Here is a 15795-nt window from a genome sequence, read left to right as displayed (position 1 = left end):
ATAAGCAGAAAAATTTAAATACAGAATTAAAAGGAGCAAAGTAAAAGGACTGTGGCCCTACAATAAACATTATTTTTAACATGCACTAAAAAGATAATCAAATGAAATGCTCAGTTGAAATAATCAATTTTTATTTAATTATCACAGAGTTGCCTTCAAAAGATCAATAAATGCATTTTAAACATCTATTTAAACCAGTAGGTTTGCTGCTCTGAGCCAGAGCTTTGCTGACAGGGTTAGATGGTAAAAAAAATCTCAACTGCTTTGCTTGCAAATTGATTGGGATTAAAAGGTCCAGAAAACTTATTTCAATAGATTTGGAAATGTAGGCGAACTAGAACTGGTGTGCAGGTTCCTTCTATCAAACTTTTAAATGTCTCTCAGTGTGGACAGATGTTTTTGTTCTCATTTGGTTCTTTGCTTTTTTGCTTTGTTTTGTTTCATTTTGAGTCATATTACTTCCTTTTCTCTGTTCCTTTTGAAGGCATTGCAAATGTTGGTTTTGAACTGAAAACCTTAGTTAGTAGTTTAATTAGTAGTTAGTAGATGATCAGAACTGGACTATGTGAAAATTTTTGAAAAGTTATTTGGCACCTTCATTGAGACTGTCAAGTAAGTCTATGGACTTATTATTGTTAGGTACTTTTATAGACTCCAAGTGATTTAGTATTAGTTCATAGCAGAAAAGATATATAAACCAAATACATAAAATAAGGCATTTTATAAAGTTCTTATTTTTCATAGCATAATTCTATTTACGACAGGGCTTCCTCAGGCTGTTACAACAATTATAAATGCCATAACTCCATGGAGAAAAGTATCTACTGAAATTTATAATTTGTGATCATAGCCACAAGTTCCCACGCTGCTTATTTGGGTTTGTCGTTGAGACACGGTAACCTTACTAATTTTACCCTTGTTCACAGCCACTTCTCAATTTAATTTACCTTTTATCATGTTTCTTGGAGCTAATAAAGAAAATCTATGTCCTTGATTTATATATATATTTATTTATTAATATTTATAAATATTTATTTATTTATTTATTTATGCCAGTTAAACATAAAATGTCTAGAAACTCACTGAGGAAAATATGTTTAATGTTCAACATGGTTTAGTCATCTGCCATGGAATAGATCTCATAATTTCCTTTTATATTTACATCTTCTTAGTTATAAACTGTTGCTTGGCAACATGGACTTGGATTCAGTTCATCATATCATGTCTAGCTTTGAAAGATTACTATTTCTTTTGATGAACAGATTTGATTTCTTCTTTATTTGTACTGTTACAAAAATGTTCCACATAATCTTTCATGAGATGGAGCGCAGACACTGATCTAAAATTACAGATCTCCAAAATATGAAGATATGGAAAAGGAAAGCTTACATATAGAGCCTCTGCTGCAGTTAGTTTGTACTAACTGATGCCAACCAATTTCTGAAACATATTAGTCCTTAAAATGTGGAAATGTTTTTACATTACCTGGAATATTCATGTTAATGTTTGGTTCAAGCAAACTCTCAGAAACACTGTTTGTTGTCCATTAAGCCAGTGATAAATAACTGCAGCAATGTTGCCCTTGAATTGATTATGAACTCTAAATGAAAAAGTGCTAAACAGAAATGTATATAGTGCCATATTTTAAGCAAGGGATGCATCCTTACAATTACTGTGCTATTTGCAGAGTAATAGTCAGAAAATATTAGTATACTTGAACCACATAATTTGCTCATTTTTTTGGAGATCTTTCAATTATTCAGCTGTCACAGAGTAAGGTCTTGCTGTGTATTAATAGATAATACATGATATTATCGTAAGTTATTATTGATTTAAGACATCAAAGACCTGAATACAGCAAGAAAAGCAAGAAAGATCTCCAAATGGAATCACACTGCAATCCATATCACTTTGAAATGTTAACACGGTTCTTCTCAAATGTCACTTATCAAACAATCTCTGTGAAATATGATTGCATTATAGAAGAGAGTGTATTTCATGAAGTTATAATTAATTTTACTAAAAAGAACAAGGTTTTAGCTTTGCATCACTATTTCCTAAAATTTATGTCATCCATGTGCATCTGTATATTATTCAATCCAAGAACATCTTTTTCAATGCAATTTTAGAAAGCTCTTGTCAAAGAAAAAAAATGATGTTGCTGTACTATAGAACAGATATTTAAGCATTCTAAATAGCCTCCAAATGCTTAGTTTTTCTGTAAACCAAGAACAATAATTTTTCCTATATCTTTTCTATCTCATCTGTAGCCTCAAAAATATGAAATGGTATCTCAGTATTTGCAGAAGAATGTGTAGTTACACAGTAAACCTATCTTTGTAGAGGCAGACATAGATATACTGATAAGTATCACGTTTCATATTTATTGGTAGTAACCATATCTACAATTCCAAAATCTAAGGCCTGACTGTGATGTCTTAATGACTTTGCGTAAGTGGAAGCATTTATTGTCTGTAGTTTCAGTCAGAATATGTTCAATGTTGTTCTAATCCTTTTTTCTTTGCAAACTTAATGTTAGATGCAGATATTGTCTTGAATGAGACAATTTCACTAGAAGTGTGACCATCTAATCACATTTCTATGCTTTTTCTCTCAAATATATTCTGGACTGCATTTAGTTTCAATTTTATACATTGATGACTCACATTTTAAAGAAAACTTCTTATGCAAAAGAAAATTACACATCTAGAGTTCCTATAACCCCTAGGTCTCATTCTTATTTTTGCTAAGACCAGTTTCTGCCAGCTCTGTGCAATAAAGGAGCCATAAAAATACTACTCAGCATGATTCAGGTTCACCAGTGCAGAGACACCATGCAAAACCTAACAGTCCTGATCTAATGGCTTCTTCTTATCTTTATATCTTGAAAGAAATCTGCATTTTGCTGCAGTAATCTTTCAGTCCAAACTTCACTAACCTTGTCATGTATTTGTTATGGATTAGCTGCGTAGTTTCACCACGTTTATTATGAAACACAATTTTAAAGAAGAAGCTATCTTTGAGTGCTGTACAAGTGATGAAATGCTCAGGCTTCAAGGTCTTTGACACAATTTCTTCCTTCAGACAACAATACACCTTTCCTGTGATGATCTTCCTCTGATGATCATTAAAGCATGCTTTGACCTTCTCAAGCAGTTGACTGAAAGAATTTTGAGTTTATCACTTATGACACCTGTGTTATTTTGAATTGAGTTTTAAAAGATGAAGGGTCTATAATGCTGTTCTATCAGTGCAGTTCTGTGGATAAGTACAGGTAATACCAATGTGAGTGGTGATAATACCAAAGTGAGTAGTAATACCAGTGTAAGCTAGCCATCATAGATTATATTATCTGAAGACAGGCACTGAATTAATTAGAGGGATACATCCTGATCTGATACTAGCTCTGTGCTCAGAGCTTGTAAGGCACTCTTGACTAATGTCAGTGCTGAATCTCCAGCTGATTTGAGTAGGAGTAGGATGTCAGCATATCTACTCTGCTTGCATCATTATTCTGAGTTTGTTTGCATTTTCACATTTGCCTAAAATTAGAGAATGGGATGGTTTTAAAAAAAATAAAATAAAATAAAAAATACTGAAATTACTAATTCCCTGGGGGGCTGTATTATTTTTTTTTCTGTTTTTGATTAATCGGATGCTAATTATTGCAATTATTGGCTTAAAATGACTTACTTTTTCTCTGAAAAAAGCTACATAACATTTTTCACTTTAAAACCTTAGCACACAAAGAATTTGTACTACATTGTACAACTGCAAATTTGATGTTAGACTTTCCAGACTCATTGAGCATACACTGAAGTCTGGAAATTTAAGATTTGCAAGTCTGCTGTAAAAATAGATTAGATCTGCTTAAATTCTCAGACCAATGGAACCTAGAATGGTTTCATTATTTAAAATAGGTATCGAAAATTCAAATAATATTGTTAACATGTCATCCTCCCCTTTTTTTCTGTCCCATTTGTTTGTATGTGAGCATAAGAGCAAGTTCAAAACCACCTGGTGTGGCTGAATCTGTGCAAGTCTGTCAGATCTGATAAACATGCATCCCAGGGTCCTACAGGAACAGTCCCATATAGCTCCCAGTCCACCTTCCATCATTTTCAAAAAGTTGTGGGTATTGGGTGATGTGAAAGGGGAAACATCACTCCCATTTTTAAGAAAGCAAGCAAGGAAGATTAGGTACCTACAGGCCAGTGAGCCTCATGTCTGTGCCTGGGATTATCTTGCTATGTACGTGCAAGACAAGAAGATTATCCATGACAGACAGCATGGATTCACCAAGGGCAGATCACCCCTTATGAATCTGGTGGCCTCCTATGATGATTTGACAGCATTAGTATACAAAGGAAGTGTAAAAGATGTACCAGGACTTCAAAACAGCCTTTGATGTGGTCCTAATTAACATTCTCATCTTTAAATTGGAAATATTTGGTTTTAAAGTGTGGACCATTCAGTGGATTATGAATTGCTTGAGGAGTCATAGCATGAGGGCTGTGGTCAAGATGTTTGATCATGAGTGGTGTCCTCAAAGGATCCATCATGGGACCATTGCTCTTCAACGTCTTTGTCAGTGACCAAGACCATGAGACTTGAGTACACTTTCAGTAAACTTTCTAACAGCACTAAGGTGAATGGTGCAGTTGATACAATGGAAGAATAACAACCAAGGAGGTCTGGACATGTTCAAGGAACGGGTCCATGTGAAAGTAATGAGGTTCAACAAGGCCAAGTGTAAGGTATTGGATGAAAAACTTAACATGAGCCAGCAATGTTTTCTTTCAGCCCAGAAGACCAACAGTATCCTGGACTGCATCAAAGAGGGGTGGCAGCACAGAGAGTGAAGGAACTGTACCTCTCTATTCTGTTTATGTGAAGCCCTATCTCGAGTACCATGTCCCGATCTGTGCCCTCCATCACAAGAAGGATACAGAGCTGTTGGCATGTGTCCAGAGGAGGCCACTAGGATGATCAGAGGGCTGCAATACCTCTCCTATGAAGAAAGGTTGGGAGAGTTGGGCTAGTTTAGCTTGGAGAAGCAAAGGCTCTTGGGAGACCTCCTTGCATCCTTCCAGTACCTGAAGGAAGCTCATACACAACAGGGAAAATGACTAAAAGAGAAGATTTAGATTAGATGTTAAGAGGAAGCTTTTTATTCGGCATAGTAAGGCACTGGCACAGGCTGCTGCCCAGAGAGTTCGGGGATTCTCCATCCTTGGAGGTGCTCAAGGCCAAGTTGGATGGGGTTAAGTAGTAAGGATATCTCAGTTACCTGTTCATACTTAAAAATTACATTTGAATTTACCACAAAGATAGTTGTTGCATGCCCATAAAAGTGATACTTGGCTGTTGAATGGAGAACCGTTCCATTAAAGACAGCCTCAGCAAATGATTCACAAAAATCATTCTCATTCAGAATATATTTTTCTTCTGGTAGGCTTAAAATAATGAAAAATCCTCTCAATGGATGCAAGCAAAATCCATGGGTCATGTTGTGTGGATTCAGAAAAAACTGAAGACTCTCCTGCATACTAGGTCATCCTAATGCTGTTTCCATTTCAGGGGGATGAGATGCAGAGATAATGTTTCAAGATAGTCAGTTTTTATTTACTTTCTGGCAAGATCTGACTTCTGAACATTACTTTTTGGCATTTGTTTACAAAGGCTTAAATAGGTACATTGCATTGCAGACATTTTAGTGCTGGAGAAGCTATACTGAAGGTTGAAATCAGCATGTTCACTGAACAAATACTTATTTGATGGAAATGTTTTACAGATGAAACATGTTTTCTTTCCTTTCCTGTTTTTCTTTGACGCTGATATTATGTAACAGCTGTTTTTTAAGGCTGTCATTATGAGAACTTTGCTGTTTGAGGAGCTTAGAGTGAGTTATAAATATGAGTCAATAGAATTAATATTGTTGCAAAGAGAAAATGCAGCCATTCTTGGCAAATATACTTTCAAGGATGTTAAGTAATCCTTTTACTGTATGACAAAGCAGAGCGGTGGAAGAATTCTGATGTCCAGCTTGATGTAACTTGATAGTAAAACTACAACCGAGTCCCAAGTATATCTTTGAGCTTTCTTTTAGCATTCACTCATTTAGTTTTAACTATCTCATCTGGCAGTCCTTAACTAACGTGAAACCTGGAAAAATGGTTCCTGCTTCTCTTTCTCCAAAATGCTGTTATTAAGAGCTTGGTGATTCCTCCTGGGGACAGTCTTGTGATTGTCTGCTGACTGAATGTGGGCATTTAGAAAACCATGTCAGGAATCTCAGGACCAACATCTGAGACTAAGTGGATCCTGGGAGGAGACTTTGTCATTGCCCTCTCATGTTTAGCCTTTTAAGTTCTCATTTTGGTGCTCATTGGCATCTCTACCCAGTGCCAAGTCACATCATTGACTGTGATTTCAAAGCATCCTGAAACAGAACCATGTCTGCAGAGAAGGACTAGTTGGTCGTTTTTAGGAAGAATAAGACCAAGAATGACAGCAAGTCTAGAAAGAAGCCTTTGAATGGAAAGTTGTAATGAACTGGGTTTTTTTTAGCCTAGGCAAGCCTGAGAGGGTATGCAAATTACTGCTCTAAAAACAAAGATAGTAAACAACTCTCACTGAAGTGAGGTACTTAAAATTTTTGGACAGCTGTACATTAGATCTTAGGAAAATCAACTTTAAGAGATTATAATAAAGTTATTTAAGCATCCAGAATCCTTTCTTTATGGCAACATGTAAAATACTTATGTTCTGCTTACTCATGAATTATTCAGGAATCAACAGAACACATCACACAAGCTGAATTATCCTTGGCGCTTTAAGGGGTAACATCCAGCTAGATCGCTTCAATTTCAAGGAATGGCCCATATAGTTTATTTATATGGATGTAACGTCCTCCATTTAGCCTGACTAGCTATAAAAGATTGCAAGTATGAAGAAGTGTCATTGAACACTGGAAACTACAAATTTTTTTCTACACAGGACTACAATCAGGCTGAATTACTGTGCAGCTTTGAACTACAGATGCAGACAGCTGCAGAATTCTCTGTTTTCATGCAAATTAGATGTTGCTATATACTAACAGTATTGCAAGTTGCCATCACAACCTTTTTCAGCTCCAGGAAGTTTGGATACTCTGCAAGTAATTAGTACCAGTATTCTCCTGTGCAAGATATCTACCAAATTCACTGCAGTAACTTCTTAGTAACTTCTTTAAGATGCCACCTTGTAGAAAATACCGTGTCATGCTGCCTAAAAATAATAACTTCATTTCTTTCCTTAGAATTACCCTTAATATCATTTGTCTTCATGATATGCATGAAAAAAAAAGACAAAGACTAGAAGTTGCAATCTAAAAAAAAAAGCCAGGCAACAAGAATCCCCATTCACTACACCAACAGATATCATAAAATGAACTCATCTAAATGCAACAATTTACAGCTGCTCACCAGAAGCTATTTCTCCCCACCACCAGCATTTAACCAAACTAATCAACATTTCTAAGGCTGTCAGCATTTTGCAGAATAGCATGAGGACTCTTTAATGCTTTTAGAACTCTTAAGATATGCATATTAAAAAAATCTGAACAAATAGAGAAATACAATGAAAGGAAAATTAAAGACAACCACCCAGTCAACAAACACCTACACATGTGGAGAAAAAATTTCAAATATATTCTCAAATGCTTTAGGTCAGAATTTTTGGCAGGAGAATGACTACACGTGGGCAGAACTGCGGTTTCCATCATCATTATGTGGCCTGCAAACAGATTTTTGCATAACAAAAAGGACCAGACTCCAGCCTAATGAATGCACTCATTAACTCTAATGGCTTTAGCTATAGATTGAGGGGGAGAGGGACCTTAAAAAAGAAAAAATCAGCTAAGCCCATCCCCAGATACTTCTGCACTTTTAATTTAGAAAGTAAATGGAAATGTTTGCAAAAGAGAGGGTAGGGAATCTATTTTTGTTGTATACATGCTTCTCTTAGCATTTTGTTTAATCTTAGAAGCAATGGTTGAGAAGTGTGTGCTTAATATTCCAGGCAGCTTCACACAGATCCTTAAGATCCTAAAGCTACATTTCCCAGCTCAGTTATTGACTCACATCATTTCAGTGATCACAACTTGTCTAGAACCAATAACATGAAAGTTGTTTTTGGTACAGTGACTTATTTAATAGAAGAAAACAGGAGTAACTTCTACAACTTTCCATGCTGTATCCCACTGGCATAAAGAAATGCAACACCGAAATGATGTGTGACACTGTGAGGAGCTTTTGCAGGAACAGCTCTTCAACTGGTAGTCTGGATGCCCACCTGCTTAGATCTGGTTGCAGTTGTCTCAGGATTTGTTGTCTTCCTGTTCACCTTTAGTCAGAACTGGCAGCTGCAGAGACCACTCCACTATCCTAGATGAGGAAATTTGAATGGCATCAAAAGGAGCCTTTGCTCTAATAAACTGATACACATACAAAAGCTGTTATCAATCTCACTGGGTTTTAGGCATGTTGGAGACTGTATGTACCTTTTTATTCTGATATATATACACAAACACAAAATAAAAATCTCTGAGCCATTCTATTGAAGTGTGAAAAGGAAAGGCTTCCAAATAACACATACAAATGACTTTCTAATAGCACATACAGAGCATAGAATTCAATTCATTTAAGTCAGCTGGCTCTGCAATTAATGCTTTATGTCATGAAGAAATTTGTGTGCACTTTGGGAAAGATCAGCTTAAATATCCACATTTTAACTTTATTATGAATGATAATTTCTGACAATCCCAATAAATTCTTAATAACACACACCCTGCATGAATGGTTTCACATTTGAACATCAGGAAGCTTACCCTAAATCTTTCCCAATATAATATTATTTGAGGAATATATCTAAAATCTTTTCACAACAAAATAAATGGAAGAAAGCAGTGCTGTTTTTATTAAGAGTAACTTTGGAAGGATGGGGAACTGAAAAAAAGAAAAAAAAACCAGGATGAATAAATATTTCTAGCACAGAGGAAAGAAATGTCTTTTAATTTAAAATATCTTAACTATGTGAGAAGTTATCTAGCTATAATGAGACTTTTTCATATTTCTTCCACACTGTGAATGAAGATGTGTTTCTCTGGATGGGCTATTTTGGTTCTTTAGGAATCCTGACACTACTAAGGGGACATGAGCCCCCTTAACACCCCTCAGTACTCCAACTGCATCATTGAACTTAGTTGTGTTTACAGTCAAACACTACAAAATTCTTAATCCAAATCAATTTATTTTCTTTTCTGATGCATCAACACCAACTGCAGAGAGAAAACAACAATGAGAAAATAATTAAGGCAAAATGACATGGACATCTGAGGAAACTGTGAGGGAGGAGCAATATTTTAATATTCTTTGCATCCATTCTTCTAAACCATTGGGTTTTTATGCAATCTGCATTCCCAACATACCAAATCTTACCAGAAGCTAACATAGAGGACAGAAGAGATATAGTCAGGTTCTCCCTTTGTCAAGGAAAGATCCTTCACATCAGATGGATATATGTCTCACTTGTCCTTTTACATACCCTCGAGTCTGCAATCTGTTCTAGTCACTTATAGTCTTTCCTGTGAGGAACATCATTCTGGTGTTTGACTGAATCTTATTCCTTTCAGGTTAAATCATGAATGCTTATATCAAGATTACCAACAAAATATGAACTTTCTGCTGCAGCTTTTTATATACTTGAAGGCAGTTACACATCTCTCTCCTGGTATTGTGCTTAGTTCTTTAGTTTATGAACCTACAGCTAATTGGATCAGTCTTGCACATTACATCACCTTCACACTTCTTTGTTGACACCTTAACTCTACTGCTTCTGTCAGGTGTGCTAAGTTATTTTCCCACATGTGAAGTTTGATACCAAAAGCTGTCCTAGCTTTGTCTTTGGTTGCTTTCTCCCTGCAGGCTGACATTTATCCTCACAAAAAAAATGGTTAGAGAACCAGTCACTGTTACTCCTAATGTCCTTTGTTGTGTCATGTATGGCTGTCTTACTCATGCTTCTCATTCATAAAAAGCCTTGATTATCCAAGCTTGCTTCTGCTTTGCATGTATTTCCATCTCTGAGGTGGCCACTCTGCTGTATTTACTATCCTTTCACTGCACTGCACTAATCATACTCTGCACAAAGTTAATTTTAACTCTTCAGTTCCTTAGATCTTCCTTCCAACTGTTGTAATCTTGAAACTGAGGCTTAGTGAAGTCTGATACTTTTTTTTTTTCAGAGGTCACAAATGCTATTTTTCATGTCTATCCTCACCCAGTTTTCTTTCTGTGTTAACCTTCTCAAGCTGTCCCCATCCACCTTATGGTTAAACAGAAGAGACTCATACCTTGTTTTACTGGATATAAACTGTATCTGAATAACTTCACCTATGCTCACTAAGAATTTGATAAATGACCTAATACTAATACTACTCAGTGTAATTAAACCCCGTGATGTGTAGAATGCTTTGGTGGCTGCTCACAAAAAAAAACCTTCTCTGCACACAGTACAGAGAGGGTGTTTTTTTTTATTTATTCTTTGCAGTGGGGGTGACAGAGCACTGGCACAGCTGCACAGAGAGGCTGTGGAGTCTCCTTCTCTGGACATGTTCAAGACCCACCTGGATGCCTACCTGTGCAACCTGGTCTAGGGATCTGCTTTGGCAGGGGGGTTGGACAAGATGATCTCTGGAGGTCCCTCCCAATCCCTACAATTCTGTGATTTTGTGACTGGCTTCCAGATATGATGATGTTAAGCAAACATATATCACAGGAGGGATCATATCTTTATCGCTGGTAAACAGAACTAATTGGTATTATTCAGTCTGTAGAAGAGAAGGCTTATGGGAGACCTTATCAAAAACAAAGACAAATCTCTGAAAAAGGAGGTAGCAGTGAGGTGTGGATTAGCCTCTTTTCCCTCAGGCTTTTCCCTCAGGTAACAGCAATAGGATGAAAGGGAATGGTCTCAAATTGCACCAGGGGAGCTTCAGGATGCATATTAGAAAAAATTATTTTCATAAGGAGTAGTAATGCACTGGAGCAGGTTGCCCAGAGTGTGGGTGGAATCACTGTTCCCAGAAAATTTCAAGAAATGGAGATGTGGCACTGAGTGACCTGATTTAGTGGGCATGGTGGGGATGGGTTAATAATTGGACTTGAAGACTTTGAATGTTTTTTCCAATCCCAATAACTCTCTAATTCTATGACCAGCAATCAGTGGCCCTAATGCCTTCAGTGTTCTGCATGTCTAAACACATGAATGAAACTCTGATTTACGAGACACCAAATCCTCTTTACTTCCTTCTCCTACCTTTTTTTTTTCCGGAAACCATTATGTCTTGTTTATATCAATTCATGTTTGCCTAATTATCTGTTCTGAGCAATTATTGCCACATACCATCCTCATCATGAAAGCTTTTTACATACTTTATTCTAGCTTAAGCTGGTAGCACTTCTGTCTCTTTGTCCTGTTTACAGTGAAATGCAACTCTAATCATGTGCTAGTTCTGTAAAAGGTATAAGATTTGCCTCAAAATGGGAGAAACTCTTGAGGTAGCCTAGCTCTCCCAATGGAGTCCTGTATTACTTACAAAGGCAAATAAGGAAAAACAAATGAATGATCCCAAATCTCAAATTACATTTTTCTCTATTTAACTTAAAAACGGTTGGTGATCTTTCTAATTTGCAGTGATGGCAAGAACATAAACTACCTTCAAAAACAGCTACTGTATTTGCTTCTGTGGCAAAAGCAATGGTTAAACTATTAGCTGCCTTCAAGGAAAGTTTGTGTGTGGCCATCTGAAGAGAAAAGAAATATTACAGTCAAACATTAGATTCAAATGCTCCATTTCAAATTAAAAGCATGTACTAATTCTGTAAAAAGAAGCATCATGTAACTATCTCTTAAGGACATCCATGTCCTGTTTTATCAGTTTGGATCCTTTCATAATCATTACTGGAGCACTGTTCACCTAGGCTTTTTAACTACCTGTGAAGAAGCTGTTCTTAATTACTTTTTTTTACCTAAATATCACCTTTTTTAACAGAATGATCCACCTCCTTCATCAGTAGAGTCCTGCCTATGCATCACACCTCCTCAGTGGGTGAGGGTGGAGATTATACCAGATTTCAGTTGGAGATCCTCTTTTCAGCTAACTTTGGGTGCAAGAGCATCTTTCTCCTACTGAACCAGCAGATTTTAGTGAACAGTAATACTAGTTTGAAACTTTCATGACGCAGCAAAGAGTGGAGTAGAGTACTGTTGGCTACTGAAGTAAAATTAAGTCATTAGGAGAAGAAAGAAGGTTTAAAGAGGAACTGGGAAGTCTGTATTAAAGTAGGCAGGTACCTCCCTGTGCCCTTCTTCCTCACCTTCACAACTGTTGTTAAGTTCAGAAGTAGCACAGATCTGATCTCACAGATACAGCAATATCATCCTGTTTTCAACATTCCATAAGTGTTATTACTCTAATGTGGACGCAGATTCAAAATATCAGAAGTTTTTGCTTTTCCATGGAAACCTGTTTTCCAGCTCAACCTTCACTGTCTTTTTAAGCGCTAGTCTAGAATATGCTTTGCCACCTTGTCTATCTCAGGTATTGATGTCTCTGCAATACACATTTTGAGTACATCTTTTATATAAAACTCTGTGGAACCTTTGGCTCTAGAATCTAAGCAAAAATGTTTATTTGAATGAAAAGCAGTTCTTCTGATTTAAGTCTTTCTGTGGAAAAGTTGAGAAGAGTAATGCAATTTGAAGCTGTTATTTCTACGTTTTTAGTAACTTAAAGTTTTAAAATTATATCTCTGTTATAAATCTTCTTACAGGAGATAACTATTCATAAATTAAAGCTATAAATTTTACAGCACTCTGTTGGATTAGGTCTACAAAGCTCTCCATCCAAAAATTGTAAAGAAATTAATTATAGGAAAACAAGTTTCTTTTAAAGTTTTTTTATGAGACAACTCATAAAACTCAGATACTGACAGCACAGCTTTATGAATATAAATCCTATTCATTATTATTTTGTAAAACTACAGAAAATTTATTACTTTTTGCGTTCATAAAACTTGTCAGATCTTGTGAAGTTGGATAAAATTGCTTAAAATCTTGCCAAAGATTAACATAGATGTTTCAAAGCAAAGGCAAAATTATTCATAAATGTAAAAAAACCTGCAGATTTTATCTCAAAATAATCCACAAATGGCAGTAAATCTTTGACCATACTAGGTTCTAGTGGAAGGTGGTGAGTATTTGTCCATAGAGAGCTTCTTGAATTCATTTGGTACCATTATTTCCTATGTTATTTCCTAATTGGATCTAAGCTGAAATGTAAATTTTCCAAGTTCTATATTCAGGCTGAAAATTAGTGCTCGACTTTCTTCTTTCATGAATGTGTACTCTTTTGTGCTGAAGAAATCAGTGTATTTGAATTCTGGAGCATATTTAATAGTCTCTTCATTTTCCTTTCATACACTAGATATTATTTTTGCTACTGGTGAAAGTGCTGGTTATTGACATTGCAGCTGCGCTTGTAAGATGTAGTCAAGGGGCCAGGCTTCATGGTAACAATGTCTTGTGCAGGAAGAGCCACTTTTTGAGGTCATGACTTCTGCAACGTGTGATGACAGCTCAGTCCCTGTGTAGAGAACAGGGAATGCGCCGGGGACCAGGTGGCTGCAGCAGATTTCATGCATGCTCTGGAATACAGGAGCAAACCATAAAGCAGATGATCAAAATAGAACAATAGAACAGCTAAAGGTCACCTACATCAGTTACACTATGACTAGCTTAAAATAGTTAGAGCTAGCTTTGAACAACTCATAAAGTTTTAAAATAAGATAAATTAAGATGGTTTTATCCTCCAGTTATTTGACCTTTAGGATTTAAAGGTGCTCTCTACAATCATTAACATCGGCGACTTTCTACAGGAAAAACAAAGAATCTGAGAATACTCTGTAATTCTGTATGTCCTGGGGCTTTTGAAAAACTGAAATACCATGCTTGTGATAAAGGATCAGGAATTTGGAATGCTCTGATGAGATACGCATATTTTCAGTAGAGTTGAGTGAAACTTCATAAATGTCAGTACTTCCAGGGAAATCCATTATGAAACCAGAGAGAAGGGAGTTACCCTGAGAAGTTTGTGACATTTTGTTTGATTTGTGCCTTCAGTCACTTCTGCCAGCTACTTGTGGTCAGAGTGCTGCAAGGTGAGAGGTTAAACAAACGGGATTAAGATTCTGTGTCATGCAAGTCTATAATATTCCAGCCACTATCAACCAAGAAATAGAAGCAACACACAACATCTGCTTAGTGCTCTGCCCAGCCTCATTAGTCATGTCTGCAGAGAGGATTTATTGCTTCAGATGCTATGCCATATTATCACAGCAGCTGAGCTATGAGCTGGTCTTTCTGCTTCAGTGTCAACTCGTTCAACATTTGCTTCTAGCTCTTTGTGCTGTGCCCCACTGCACAATAGAGGCATGTCAAGCAATACAGTGTTGCCTTTCACTGCTTCCCAGCACTGTCAGAGATCCTGTCCTCAAGGCCATTCCCTTCCAGGTAGGAGAAGCATCATCCCAGTGTCAGTAAAACAATGAATCCAAGATTTTTCTTCTCAGAGCTCATACGAACTTTGTGTGAGGCAGAGCTCTGTCTATACACAGCAGATTTCAGGATGTGATTTTTAACACTGTTTACATTACTTGAAGGATGAATAGTATTTTATCTAAGCAGAAGATGCCACTTACAAGCAAACGTAAGGAAAAGGAAAATCTGAATCTTAGTAGCTAAGTGTTGTTCCTTCCAGTTTCAAAATGAGGATATAAGAAAGAAGGAGAAAGACTCTTAAGCACAGTCTGTTGTGACAGGACAAGGGGAAATGATTTCAAACAAAAAGAGGGGAGAATTAAATTGGATAATAGGAGAAAAATTTTTTACACTAAGGGTGGTGCAGCACTGACACACTTTGCCCAGAGAGGTGATGGAAGCCCCATCCCTGGGGACACTCAAGGTCAGGCAGGATGGGGCTCTGAGCACCTGATGGAGTTGTAGGTGTCTCTGTTCCTCGTAGGGGAGTTGGACTAGATGGCCTTTAAAGGTCCTTCCCACATCAAATGTCTCTATGATTCCACTACATGTACATTACTAAACTGCTGGCAGAATCACAGGCATGTGCTGGGTGTGTGTTCTTAAGATCCTAATTTTGTTTTTGAGAAAGCCATTTTCTTCCTCCACTGAATGGTCAGTGCTGTCTCTCTTTCGTTTATCCCTGCAGTGACGGCTGGGCAGACAGGTATGATGTGACAGACGGGTATCAGCGTGAAGCTGTTGGTGGAATAACAATCAAGCTCCAGTCTCCTGATGTTAAATGGTTTGATGATTACTACTTGGAGCTTCGGCCAGAAACCAATCACCGAAATCCATGGTTTCAGGAATTTTGGCAGCACAGGTTCCAGTGCCGTCTGGAAGGGTTTCCTCAAGAGAACCCTAAATACAACAAGACTTGCACAAGTAAGTGAAGTTATTACTTTTGCTGTAAAAACCAGGGTGACCGAAGATGTGCTGAACAGCTCACGTTGAGCTGATACAGCCTGGTCTAGTGTAATATTAAGTTGGAAGGACAGAGGCTGGAATCATGGCCCTTGCTCTTTCCAGAATGACAATAGACAATTTTAAAAGTACTCAGACCACTAAAGAAACGAATGGATAGTACCACAGCAACTAACTGCTCTCAGAATTTGA

The 15795-nt window shown here is 37.0% G+C and overlaps 1 protein-coding gene across 3 annotated transcripts in view; it reads left to right on the top strand.

Moving 5' to 3' along the window:
• The window catches only part of GRM5 (glutamate metabotropic receptor 5), a 226811-nt gene that overhangs the window by 151423 nt on the left and 59593 nt on the right, over nucleotides 1-15795 (top strand). For all 3 annotated transcript variants that reach the window (XM_065729973.1, XM_065729972.1, XM_065729971.1), the window contains exon 3: nucleotides 15329-15564. In XM_065729973.1, coding sequence (XP_065586045.1) covers nucleotides 15329-15564 — 236 coding nt within the window. The remainder of the gene's footprint in view (nucleotides 1-15328; nucleotides 15565-15795) is intronic.

This window comes from Cyrtonyx montezumae, unplaced genomic scaffold (genome assembly GCF_038088225.1).
Source record: "Cyrtonyx montezumae isolate F1298 unplaced genomic scaffold, pur_monq_1.0 scaffold_12, whole genome shotgun sequence".
NCBI lineage: Eukaryota > Metazoa > Chordata > Aves > Galliformes > Odontophoridae > Cyrtonyx > Cyrtonyx montezumae.
This window is presented reverse-complemented; position numbering and strand designations above follow the sequence as displayed.